This window comes from Lottia gigantea (assembly GCF_000327385.1).
Source record: "Lottia gigantea unplaced genomic scaffold LOTGIsca_177, whole genome shotgun sequence".
NCBI lineage: Eukaryota > Metazoa > Mollusca > Gastropoda > Lottiidae > Lottia > Lottia gigantea.
The window spans coordinates 155,583-169,605 of NW_008708262.1; the positions used below are offsets into that span (position 1 = coordinate 155,583).

Genomic DNA, 14,023 nt, shown 5'->3' on the forward strand with positions numbered 1-14,023 from the left:
AGGGAGATGCTAGAGCAGTCAGCTGATGAACTGAAAACCACTGTTGAAGAATTGGAGAAAAGATTTGATGCTATTGAAAATGAAGGTAAGTTTAAAAGTCAAAACTCTGCAATTCACACAGGCATTCATTTAAAAAATACTATAGGTAATTGCTTGTCTTAAAGGGATTGTAAAGAGGTTTTCTGAATTTTTCATGTGCACTATTCCAAATTTCAGTCAGACATCTGTGATTCATTTCTAGTACTTCTGAAGACTATTCAAATCAACCCCACAAATTGGCGTTTCTATCCCTTTTTAATCATATCATAACAAATTACGAAAATTAAATTTCAGATGAAGAAAATGAATATGCCTCTGGTAAAATATTAATCTCTATATCTTCATTTCAGTGTATTAATTTATGTATTTATCAGCATTATTCTTACTATTTTCATTTTGGTTACTTTTGTGTGTCTGCTTTCAGTCTTGATGTTGTTCCTTTTAGTTGATAATATCCCTTGTGATCTTTGTATTATTGTTATTCTTGTTCCTATTGGTAGATATCATTTATAGAGATTGTTTTAAAATTCTAATTCTGGATATTTACTTGATATTGTAATTGTTCTTTTTGATATCATTTTTTCTTATTTGATATCGTTCTTTTTGGTTTGATATAAAAGTCTTGTTGTTTGATATAAAAGTCTTGTTGTTTGATATAAAATTCTTGTTGTTTGATATAAAATTCTTGTTGTTTGATATAAAATTCTTGTTGTTTGATATAAAATTCTTGTTGTTTGATATAAAATTCTTGTTGTTTGATATAAAAGTCTTGTTGTTTGATATAAAATTCTTGTTGTTTGATATAAAATTCTTGTTGTTTGATATAAAATTCTTGTTGTTTGATATAAAATTCTTGTTGTTTGATATAAAATTCTTGTTGGTTGATATAAAATTCTTGTTGTTTGATATAAAATTCTTGTTGTTTGATATAAAATTCTTGTTGTTTGATATAAAATTCTTGTTGTTTGATATAAAATTCTTGTTGTTTGATATAAAATTCTTGTTGTTTGATATAAAATTCTTGTTGTTTGATATAAAATTCTTGTTGGTTGATATAAAATTCTTGTTGTTTGATATAAAGATCTTCTAGTTTGATATAAAGATCTTCTTGTTGATGATATTGTTTTCCATTAAGATATTGTTCTTCTTCATATTGTTCTTCTGATATTGTTCTTTGTGTTTGATATTAATTTTTCTTCATGTTTGATATTGCCCTTCATATTTGATGTCATTCTTCTGATTAATATTGTTCTTCAAATTTGATATCATTCTTCTGATTAATATTGTTATTCAGACTTGATATTGATCAGTCTTCTTATACGATATTTTGCTTGGTTTTTGTAAATTTCTTTCTTGATGTTGTTCTCCCTTGTTCTTTTCTTGTTTGATATTGTTTTGTATGATATTGTTTTGTAGTTTTGTATGATATTGTTTTGTAGTTTTGTATGATATTGTTTTGTAGTTTTGTATGATATTGTTTTGTAGTTTTGTATGATATTGTTTTGTAGTTTTGTATGACATTGTTTTGTAGTTTTGTATGATATTGTTTTGTAGTTTTGTATGATATTGTTTTGTAGTTTTGTATGATATTGTTTTGTAGTTTTGTATGATATTGTTTTGTAGTTTTGTATGATATTGTTTTGTAGTTTTGTATGACATTGTTTTGTATGATTTTGTTCTTCTATCTTGATATTGTCTTTCTTAATATTGTTCTGAAACAATTGGATAGTAAGCTTATTCTATAAGTTTTTTTTGTATTGGTGAAGTAAAATAAGTGAGTGGAATCTGATTCAATGTTTTGGTCCCCTTCAGAGCTGAAGATCAACTTGCTTATTGAATTAAACTTGTCACAATGGAAGAATTGCTCTTATTTCTTCACATTTCATGATGTTATATTATAATTTTTGTAGGAAATGAATGGAAAACTAGATTTGAAACTCAGACAGAGATGAATCAACAGTTAGAGAGACAGATATTGATGTTAGAGAATAAGGTGGAAGAATCGAAGAAAAACTTAAAGGACGGTATGTCTTATTCTTATTAAAGGGATTGTAAAAAGGTTTTCTTAACTTTTTATGTGGATTGGGGACACTCATAGGATCAATTTGCACCATATCAATTTTCATTCCGATGTCTGTGGTTCCTGCAATACCATGAGGCATTAAAAGCACAGAACAAAATAAGCTCACATTTATGTCAGTTTAGCCAATGAAATGTACATTTTTATTTTACGCCCACATGAGCTTGTGCTCCATCTACAGGCTACAATTCTGTACAGATTCTTTTGATTTTTATTTTGTGGGTCAATGTCAGTATGAAGATGATCCCTATGGATTTTTAGGATGATCTGATAATTTTTCACCAAACTGTTGTTTTCAACTTCGTGTATTGACTCTATTAGCCATAAGCTTATAGGACAAGTTTTGCTCACTCTTCAAGCAACAATTGTTTATGGATTCTTTTGATTTTTATATGCTCACACATAATATGGAAGCATTGTCGAACGTCCGTTCACACTTGGCTTGTGTTCACTCTACAGGCTACAAACAATGATTGATACTTACAATCAAGGCTATCTTAAAATTTTGTGTTTAGGTTTACATCTCCAAGATATCTTGCTTCAAGAAGCAACTGCTTGTTATTTTTTTTCCGAAAAAAAAAAAGCAAAAAAATTATGAACAATGACTCTAAAAAGAAGTTATTTTTAGATATAAACTTTCAATAACAAAATAATTTATTTGTACAATGACTTGTTCAAACTAGCTAAAGATTAGCATAAGCTTACATTATGGAAATGATAAATATTGGTATGAATGTGGATTATATGAAGTAATTAAGAAATATAATGTAAGAAGTCAGAATGTCTAGGTTAGGTTTAGTAAACTAGAAAGTGAAGTTTTAAAGGGACAGATGCACCATTTTTTGACCAATCGTACCATAGTCTCAGAAACATGAATTTTTTTAGCTACACCATTCAATAATAGTGTTCACAGCTAACCGTCGAAATTTGAGCCTTCAAATCCACGTGTATCCAGAATTATCTGCGTTTATATGTTAATATGATGGCTCTTCAATTTAAGATACTCAGTGATTATAAAAAGTGAGTAAAATTCCTAATAAGAAGTATTTTTGAAGGAATTATGTGATTTTCATTCATTTCTAGTTCTTCTGAAGACTATTTACATATATTCAAGTCAACCCACCAAAATGGTGGTACTGTCCCTTTAATTAGTCGCTTTACCAGCCTATAAAGTAAGATGATTTTATTTTGTATTTCCAGCTGGCAAGACTCCACAAGAAGGACAGCTATTTATAGATCTAGCAGACGTAAGTAGGATTATTATTTTATGGACTTTTTACACAAGACATTTGAGCGTAAATTAGGTATTCCAAATTTCTAGATGGATTTGAAAAAAAAAACCAATTAAATGAACAAATTCAAAGTCAAACATTTAGTAGTTTAAGTCAGACATGACTGTTATCTCTCATTCAAACTCAACATCCCTTATTGTCTTGAAACTGCTTTATGAAGGTATTAGATTAACTGAGCATCCAAATCACACACAATAGTACCAGATTTTTCATTTTGAAGGTAATTAAAACTAAAGGAACCTCAACAAAAAGAAGAGTAAGCATATGATTTTATGAGTCACCTTAAATGCTTAAATTGTATAATGCATAGTTTATACATGCCTTGCTTCTTCAGCAAATTGGACTTGATAAAAAGGTCTGTGACTCCACTATAACTAAAGCTTTGCCTATCCAGTGGCTCAACTAGACAAGTGGGGAACTGAGGATTTACAATGTAAATTAAATCCTACACCTTAAGTCCTCAGTAAACTTTACATGGGACTTAAGTGAGTGGAAGCACCTCCCCTGGAAAATTTAATCATATACAGTTAAAGGGGTATTCCGCTTTTTTGTAAAAAAATTTTATAATCAAAAACGTTGTAAATTATACCTGAAAATATTTCTAAAATATCAACACTATTTGTATCTTTGATCAAACTGTATTTGTTTTAAAAGGGTTAATTAAAAACTGACTAATTGTTAATTAAGCAGTTTGACCTAGTTTTGGTGTTTGGCTTTATAATAGCTCGATATTATTAGTTGAAACCTTTAGAATATGTAGGAGACATATTTGTCTACAATTAGGCATTTATTTTACTCAAATCCATACAGTAGTTTTCTAGCAGCTTCCAAAAAGCATAACAGACTTAAAAACCTTATGCAATGTTTTTAAATATTTTGGTGTTTAAAAATTAACGGTTGGATTTTTTAAGTTAAAACTTTCAGATATGTTAAAGGGCACATTTCTCTAGATTTTGGTGTATAGTTTTCACAAATTTGAGCAAAAAAAATTCTAAAAAAATGCGGAATGTCCCTTTAATGTAATTTTAATCATTTATATATTGCTGGTTGCATAGTTAGATTATAATTCTATACTTTGGTATATTTTTTTTTCAATTTTTATTGGACTTGATTTGAACAGTCCCTGATGGTAGTTGAGCCACTGATGTAAACCATTTCCAAGGAACTAGCCTTTACTTGATAATTTATTTTTTTAGGCGAATCCTCAACTGGTGAAACAGTTAGAGAAAGAGAAGTTAGGTTTGATAAACTCAATAAGAGATTTAGAATGGCGTTTAGATCAAGAATCCAAGGTAATGTTCTAGTCTTATAATCAAGAATGTTCGTCAAAGAGATTTTCCCAAGATTTGTACCAAAGAAGGAAATTGACGCTACTTTCGTTTTACTTCCTTTACATCACATGTTTTTGGTTTAGAAAAGTAGCTTGGCTTGAGTCACGCCTTTAACATGGAGGTGAACTAAGTTTGTCATCTAATTCTGGTAACTATGACAGACGTGAAGTTTTCCATATGAAGAATTGTGGGATAGCAAATTCCAAAGTACAATACAACAGCCTCTTTGGGCTTCGATATCCCACAATTTATCATTTCACAAGTAAAATCTGGCATGTAATTCATGAACAATATAACAAAAATATATCAGACCGATTTATCACTTTCAGTGACTTCCAGTTTTATTGAAGTCTGAACTGAAATGTTTGTTGAATTTTAGAGAAACGGGATGTCAGATTTTAATTCCAAAACATGATATGGATAGCTGAAATTGAGCACTGGATAAAATTAATATTTTGATTACTGTACCCTATTAAGCCAGTGTTAAAATATTTTCATTCAATATTACAGGCCTATCATAGAGCTAATGATGAACGTAAACAATATGTGATAGAAATACAGTCTACTAAAGGTAATATATATCAGATACAGAAACAGAGAGCTGCTGGTGATGCTACTTACAGGACACCAAGAGTTGAAAATGGAGGGTAAGTTGTCTTTTAATCATGGGGACCGCTCGATTGGTGGGTTCTGCACGTTCAGGATTTATGGAATTACATGTAACAAAACGTTCAATAATACAAGTTGGGACAGAGTTCAGAATGCGTTCCACATATGCCGAAAAAATAGTAACTGCAGATGAATTCAAAATGGCGGAGATTGAAATAGAAGGGAGATTTTTGATTGTGACATATCCACCACTTTCATACTCGTTCGATTGGGGGCAAACTTGGAACAGACGGAATCTGTTCAGAACTCACCAATCGAGCGCGACCACAGATTAGTTACATTTATAAATATTGTCCAATTATTTGTCTGAAACAGACCACGAATTATTGAAACCAAAAAAATTATGTTAGCAATTCAATTGTTTTTTTTATGACGAAGTCATATCAAAGTCGCAAAATCGATGTTTCATCTGTTGAAAAGTTTAAAATGTTTTGCCAATATGTTGTTGGGATTTCAGGTTTCATTTTGCGTTTAAGACCATAAGTACTTGGTTTATTTATTATATTCACTAGATGTAAAATAATTTCAATATTGACCAATCAAATGTCTGTATTTTCCGTTTCAGAAATATTCCAGATGATCAGAGAATTTTAGATCCCAAGAAAGGACCAATCAGAAAGACTGCAGGAGTGAAAACATTACCTAGTTTAGATTCTGTCTGAAGACACACCCACTGTCACATATCAACCAATCAAAATACATGTAATCTAGTGATGGACTATCCTCTATAGTAGTTTTTGCACCAATCAGAATTCTTATTTCAAACAGCATTTTATAAAGTATTAATATAGCTTCTGAAAGCTTATATGCCTTAGTAAAAAAATATTTCAGTGTACCCGAAAGCTAATTTTGATTCCACAAACTTTTGATGTTGTAATGTTATCAAAATGATTCTACGCAATTCTGAAAATAGTCTGTAGGCCAACAGAAGCTACTATATTTTTCTACTATATTTATATGAACTAAGACAAAATTTTGTTTATTAAAATCATTCCAAGATTTTGTACAAAAAATCTTCTCATTTTTCTGATAAACATGCAGGCGGCCATCTTTACTTAAATTTATTTTTTCTCCAACATTATTCTTTTGCTTTTCTAGAAATTAACTTAGAATTTCAGTTATCTTGTTTATCATTCCAATCACGAGATTCTTTTCTTGTTGTTGAAAGAGTTATTGCCCTTGTCAGTATAATAATATGGTCAAAAGTAATCGAACAAATCCAAGGGTAAAATGCACTGGCTAAGTTATATTTTTGCCTCGTTCTGTAAAATGGTGCCTCTTTATAAATATTATTAATTAGTGAATGTATAATCTATATATCTTATATATTATATCAATGCAATTGATGTACAATTTTTATTTTTAACGTAATTTTAAGTTTCAACAAAAATAACATTGGTATTAGAAAATTTCGGTAATGCATCATGAAGGCGATTGCTTGATTGAAACAACGTTTTGCTTATATTTTTGGAAATATTAAAATTTTTTTATTAGCTATGTGGACACTCTACTGATACTGACACAAAAGCCGCTGTTGAGTCGCAATATAAGTCTCCTTGTATGGTGTTTTTAAAGTTTTTGATTTTCTGAAATTCACTGGGTTATTAGTTGTGTTTTTGGGTCAGTAATATCCACCTTGATATTTGATTTGGGATCTAATTCAGATATTATATTTTTAGATTCTATATTTTTTAGATATTATATTTAACCAACAGTCCGTCCAGAATTTATGATATTTAATATTTAGTGTTTATGTATAATTTATAATTCCTGTTCTATTTTGCTGAGTTGAAGGTTTTAGTTGCATAAATATTTGCTTTACCAAATGATAGAGCTTAATCCTTAGCTATCTGTATACGTAATCAAAAGTATAATCTAATGTCTGATATTTATTACTGATATGCATCATGTCTGTAGGAATATCAAAAACATACTGGATTTGACATCAGCCTTAAACTTTTGTTTAATTGTGGAAGAACTAGATGTCAGATTTTTATATTTAAAAGTGATACTGAATTAAGCCCTATATGTTGGGTAAGCAAATATTAAAGCGATTATACCTAATTCCTAATCATGCTTATTTGATCATCTATAATTGATATTGTGATAAGATATTGTGATTTTAATTAAAATCGTGAATTTTATAAATTGTGATAGTTCAAAATTTTTTCTTTTGTTTTTTATCATTGAGTGATTTTTGCCATTTTAAAATTTTTCATTCACTGAATTTTTTTTAAATAATATTTTAGAAAACTGCTGATTTAGAAATTGTTATAAAATAATTTGTTTACTTGTTGACTCTATTCTCTATTATTTATTTATGCACATATAAGTTGTTATTTATAAATATACATGTATTTCTCTTAATAAAATATTTTTATCTCCTTTTGTTGACATTTTCTTTTACAGCAGATCACAAATGAATTTAGAAAAATTTTACGTCTAGTATCACAAAAGCCTAACACTTGTTCCATTTTAAAGGGACAGGTTTGCCATCTGTTTGATCATTCGTAGTCTCAGAAACAGGAAATTTTGAAGCTAATCTAATCAGTAATAGTGTTCACAGCTCACCGTCAAAATTTGAGCCTTGAATTCCATGTGTGTCCAGAATTATTTGTGTTTGAAAGTTAAAATAACGACTTGTCTTTTCTTGAGATACTGCCATATATAGAAAAGACATCTACTGAAATTGGAAAAGAAAATCCTAGTTTGAGATATTTTTGAAAGAATTATGCGATTTCTAGTACTTCTGAAGACTATTTACATATATTCAAGATCCAAAGGCCATGTTCATGAATATAACAATGACTAAAACTGAAAATGCTTTTAGATAATAATATTGTTCAGACATTGTTTTTGCAAATAGGTCTCTAAAAATTTGTGTCATAAAACATAAATATAAATATTACTTTGGCTGCATGATGGTTCTAATTACTTAAACACATTAAGAGTACATTCTCAGATATCTGTACTCATCCAACCCAAAAATCAAGTTTTTATTAGTGGTCTGTAGTCTTTTTATTAGACGCATTCAAGGGAGATAATTTATTACTTTCGCGCGTCTGATACTATTTATTAATGTAGCGAGTACTTCCGGTTATCAAATGCGTAAACAAAACGAAAGTTGATGCATGGCCTCTTTGTTACAAGATTAACAAGTAATTTGTTTTCGGTTCTCATTCACTAAAACACCACCATGGCAGATCAAAATGTTGAAACCTGTTTGAGAATGTTGAAGAAGGCGACATCAGATAATGAAAAATTTGCTGGAATTATGATGGTTTGTTGGCTTTTTAGAAGCTTATCAATTCTTTTTCAGCATTTACCAGTGAACGTTACTACACGCGTGCACATCAAATATTTTGCCGACCATTGGCTCTGAGAAAATCATCAAGTTCTATATCTCAGTTAAAACATTAGAATGAGGCACAGGATAATTTTACTCTTCAATCATGCTAAGAGAAAGCAGTCCAGGAGTTCAGGATGAGGTCTGATGCCAAGGAATAAGAATTTTGATGATTCTTGCTAGTCTTAGGCGGCACTGTTTTTTAAAAAGGGTGTACTGTTGTCTTTTGCATGAGATAAGGCCCCTTCAATAGCATTTCCTATTAAAACTTTAAAGAAAGAAGCTAATGTACAAGTCCTGGAAAAGTTCCCTCATTCACTAGACGCTAAATTATTGATGTTTAAAATGACAAACTTACTGCTTCAGGTAACAAAAGTTATAAAAGCTGAAAACTGTGATTCCACCATGAAACAAGAGTTAGCTGATGCTATAGGCTTGAAGTTTTTAACACGTCTGCTAAGATCTAGTAATGTACCTGAAGGCTGTCCACCTACTATGTATAAATCATTAGCACTCAGTATCTTATCCACAATATGCACAGACCCTGTTGTGGTAAGTAATTTTAACATTAATAGCGGATAATTCTGGACACACATGGATTTGAAGTCTCAAATTTCGACGGTGAGCTTTGAACACTATTACTGATTGGCTTAGCTAAAAAATTCTGGTTTCTGAGACTAAAGTATGATCGGTGTTTTGAGTGGTTTATTTGAGTATTCAATAAAGATTTAGACATGCGTTGATTGTTTACATAATGGCGGCATGTATGTTAATTGACCCATAGGGATAACGACAATTGAACTAATCAATGATTGGCTATATAAACAATAGGTGAGGATTCAACAAAGGCATTCGTATACCGCAAGCCATCCACTGAAGATTCAATATCGTAACAATCGGTGAGAAAAAATGGCATCTGTCCCTTTAAGATATATATTGGAGGAAGGCGACTTTTTTCAAAAAGAAATGAAATCCGATTTTGGAAGATCTTATCGAAAGAGCTTTTCTTATACTGCCTAAATGTATCTCAGTAGGACAAAAATCTCACCAGGACAGCTTTTTGGGGAACCGGTATATTACAGCATAAAAGCATGGTACAGAAACAAGAAGTGAACATGGAAAATATTGACTCATTATGGTAATTTTTATTCTATGATTTTTAGGCTTCTCTACCAGAAATTAAAGGTCAAGTCTCAGCTCTCAATGAATTGATCATATCACCACCCAGGTGAGTACCGTAGCATATCCGTGTTGCATTGTTGAATTAGTTTAGTTGTCTCATATTAGAAATACATAAAACCTGATGATTTTAGTGTCAATGGGTTGATACCTATGGGTTGGAGGCTTGCTTGCTAGTCAGTTTGATTCTGGAAAATAACACTTCATTGAACACTTCATGACATTGCCACTTTCAAAAGATTCCATTAAAAGTCCTAGGAATGAGGTCTGGGTAAAATGATCGAAATAATCGATTATCGTCACTACAAATGTATAAATTTCGATTATCAAATTTCTTAATCAATCAAATGTCAAAATTACATTGTCTCAACTGTAGCAAGTAGTAATTTCTTCCACATATGTTCCTTTCAGCATATAACATACCCGCAATAAACTATAAAAACCTATCAAAGCAAGAATATACTTCTAAGACACAAAAATAACCCATGAACTTAATAATTTTGGCATGTTTTTAATTTCATTTTAACAGGGTTTCTCAGTTGAATTATTTCGATTATTGATCGGTAGTCTGCCATTGATAATCGATCTCAATTTTGTAATCAATACTCAGGCCTACTACGAATATTGAAAAAAACATGCCTGTTGAAAAGAGCTAGGCTGCACATTTTTGATTCCATTTTAATTTTTTTCGACCAAAGAATTCCTTTGTGTTTCAGAAGTGAAGAAAATGAAGTAGATACAGCCATTTTGAAGGATTGTTACCAATGTCTCTATGGACTAGCTTGTTGTCAACAAGGTCAATTATATCTGATACAAAGTAACACTGTATCTTGTCTAGTAGAGGTGGTAATAGATCAAATAGAGGGAGATAACCAAGCCCTAGAGATACTTCTCATCTTGGCTGGTAGTCATGGTAACAGTATGTGGAACAACCAAAAATCTGCTTGCAATAAACTTATAAGTTATCTATCATCTCAATATATCCATAAAAAGGTAAACAATAAAAGGTTTTAAATTTTTATACTAGGGCGTTGATCCGTCTGCCAATAAACCAGAACCCCGATATACGCACGCTTTTTACTGGGAACAGAATATTTTCTATGTAAAATTACTGGTTTATCCGTTGTATATAATTCAAGACATTTGTAGATTAGATAGGGGAATGTTAAAGCCAGGGCCCATTTTGACGTTTTAACAAAATTGCTTCAATATGTGATGCTTATAGCCTATATTGAGCTCAGCTAATACGCTGTATATAGATAAGTATATGCCTTATATTGTTAAATTTAACTGTTTTTCCTCTGTTTATGTTTTAGGACAGTACAAAGTTTGATGTTTGTAAGAATTTAGTTAGTTTTATCTCAACATTAGAAAAGGTAACTACATATATTTAACTGATCATTTTCAATACGTTTGTCATCCTATTACAAAAACAGGTGTTGATATGGTCGGATTAAACTAAGCCTTATACACTTCGTTTTGTGGGCATGAGGAGGGTGCTTTTGAAATCTGACCTATCAGATCGGTAGAACAGAAATGAGTCCGGATCATGTAAACAAAACACAATGTCGCTTTGCCCCCGTCCATTTTCTTTCCAAGTAAATATTCCAAAATTAGGTTTGATTTTCTCTTGGCTTCAATTCTTTACTGAAAATCTTACTCAATTCTGTACGGTATATATTAATCAAAACATTTAATGATATGCTGCTTTCGTTTTGTTTACGTTCTCAAACAAAGCGTCATAACAAGTCTTTTGTTTTGATTGGCTGATATTTTACTAGCTAGTTAGCAGGGCCAATTTTAGCCATTGGACAATATTTATCTATGAATACGTAATTTCTCTCACTTGTATTACCACGGTCTTGAGGAAGGAAGTATGACGAATGGGGACGTGGTTTGGGCACGATGTGTGTATATATACACCCGATACATGATAATTTTGTCTTTAGTCAACAATGTGAACTGAAATTTTCAGCTCCTTTCAGTATAAATTTACTGATATTGCTTGAAAAACCCCTGCAAAATGAAGTCTCTAACAAAATGTATATTGTTTGTAGGAAACAGTAGATAGTAACAATGATAAACAATGGTTAAAAGATTTAATAACAGTTTTATCTTCAGATATAAAAAACAAATTAGGTAAGAAACATTTTGGATAAGTACAGACTGAAACTTCTGTTTGTAGCTGCAGTACTGTTATTGACAGTTATAGGCCAAATATATACACATGAGTCGCTCAATAACATACTGAAAACTCCAGCAGGCTTATCTTCTATGGTATTTTTTGTGTTGAATTGTAGAAGAACTGAATGCCAGATTTTGAAAATGAAAAGTGTAGTTGCAGTTGATCTGATCATCGGTAAAGAAGATATTTTAAGGATTGTAAAGAGGTTTTATAAATTTTTAGAACACTGATAGTATCAATTTGTACCATTTCAATTTCAAATCAGATGTCTGTAGTTCCTGCAACTCCAATAAAACTAAGTGTTGAATGACATCACTAATTGCAAAGGGCCTTATGTGATAAAGCATATTTTGCAATTAGTGACTCTTAGTTTTACTAGAATTGAAAATTGGAACGGTGCAAATGGTCGCCAATTTAGAAAATGTAGAAAACCTCTTTACAATCTCTTACACCAGTAATAAAGTTTTTTTTAACTTTTATCATTTTTTTGTAGGTGTAGAGCAAAGACAGTGTTTACTTCTGTTAATATCTGAATTGGTGAACAAATTCACTTTATCTTGTTTATTATCTCCCTTTGCGTCTGACTGTAAAGTAGTCTTGATTATCACACATCTTGTCTGTATAGAAGTAAGAATGATTCTAGAAAATTCAACATGGCAGGAGGTGAGAAATTACGTTTTAAATAAGATTAGTAAACATATATTTTCGTATGTCAATGGAGTGGCTCAGTGATGTTTCGCTAACCTGGGGGTCAGGGTTCGATTGTGGTACAGTTGGAGATGCATGTAGTGCCAATGATGAAGGTCGAAGAGTTGACATGGAAAAAATCATTAGTTGTAAGAAGGAATAATCATCTAAGGTCTCATGACAAAAAATAGAGTAGGTTAATGCCGCTATTTCATCAATTTTTCTGATTGCACACTGCATGATGTTCTTCATCATCCTCATTAGCTCAATAAGGTGCATGGACGTAGAAATAAAAGTTAAATTTTTGTGCTTTTTTTATTGATCTTTATTATTTGCAGTACATACGTACAAATGTACTATTTTCAGATGAAAGAAAAGACATGTCTGTTATGTTCATGTTATTTGTTATTAGAGAACATAATAAGTCACATGACCACAGGTCAACCAATGGGATTTGAAGAAAAACAGGTGTTACAAGTACACGCCTCTATGGTGGGAGCCTTTAATGCAGTATTGTTCTTTCTAGATGAAATCTCTACTCAACGAAATAAAAAGGTGAATTTAAGTTATTATGTCTTGCGTTTTTTGTCTGTGAGTGATTCCCCTTGTCAACCATGATCTGACAAAATTGTCATACATCTCCCGTCCTGTTTCATTTAATATTTAACCAAACAAATGCTCTATTCAATGAAGGTATTCATACTTAATCTGAGGAATTTTAGAATTTTCATTGTTAAACAATTTTTTTGTCGATAATTCAAGGCAAAATATCTCTCAGTGCATTTTGTATGACATCGTAATATGTTGATTGGCCCTAAGAGAATCAGAAAAGAAGGACATAATTTTGTATTTCAGTGGTTAGATCCATTAGTAACAGCAAGTATCAGAGTAATAGGTTCCTGGTTAGCAGAAGAAACAACAGCTTTAAAACATACTATATATAAATTACTACCATTTCTTATACAGTTACTGTAAGTACAGTGAATCCTGCTCATGTTCATCTTCAATATCGTGGGTGACAGCTTGAAACCTTGTATATGCCATATTTGGTCATGTTGACTTTTTGGTACAGTTCAAAAGCTTGTAAAAGAGCGGATCTTGTCATCAAAACCTCTTATTTTTAGCTTGATTGTAAATAACCCAAAAACCAACAATTAAATAACACGTATAAAAACAGTCAGATTTAAAACTCCGTAAAATATATTATTATACGAA

The 14,023-nt window shown here is 31.0% G+C and overlaps 2 protein-coding genes across 2 annotated transcripts in view; both read left to right on the plus strand.

Annotated features, from left to right (window-relative positions):
* LOTGIDRAFT_142269 (hypothetical protein) lies at positions 1-5,393 on the plus strand (the record flags this gene model as incomplete). The annotated part of the gene is made up of 5 exons (XM_009051985.1): positions 1-85; positions 1,950-2,063; positions 2,301-2,341; positions 4,608-4,703; positions 5,253-5,393. Coding segments are annotated over 5 exons (477 nt in total), but the record flags the coding sequence as incomplete, so codon positions are not given.
* A 3,214-nt stretch (positions 5,394-8,607) lies between these two features.
* LOTGIDRAFT_238919 (hypothetical protein) overlaps positions 8,608-14,023 on the plus strand; it is a gene marked incomplete at its 5' end in the record, with an annotated part of 11,655 nt that continues 6,239 nt past the window's right edge. The window contains 9 exons of the mRNA XM_009051986.1: positions 8,608-8,691; positions 9,124-9,309; positions 9,921-9,985; positions 10,653-10,929; positions 11,253-11,312; positions 11,994-12,075; positions 12,615-12,784; positions 13,175-13,363; positions 13,664-13,779. Coding sequence (XP_009050234.1) covers positions 8,608-8,691; positions 9,124-9,309; positions 9,921-9,985; positions 10,653-10,929; positions 11,253-11,312; positions 11,994-12,075; positions 12,615-12,784; positions 13,175-13,363; positions 13,664-13,779 — 1,229 coding nt within the window. The remainder of the gene's footprint in view (positions 8,692-9,123; positions 9,310-9,920; positions 9,986-10,652; positions 10,930-11,252; positions 11,313-11,993; positions 12,076-12,614; positions 12,785-13,174; positions 13,364-13,663; positions 13,780-14,023) is intronic.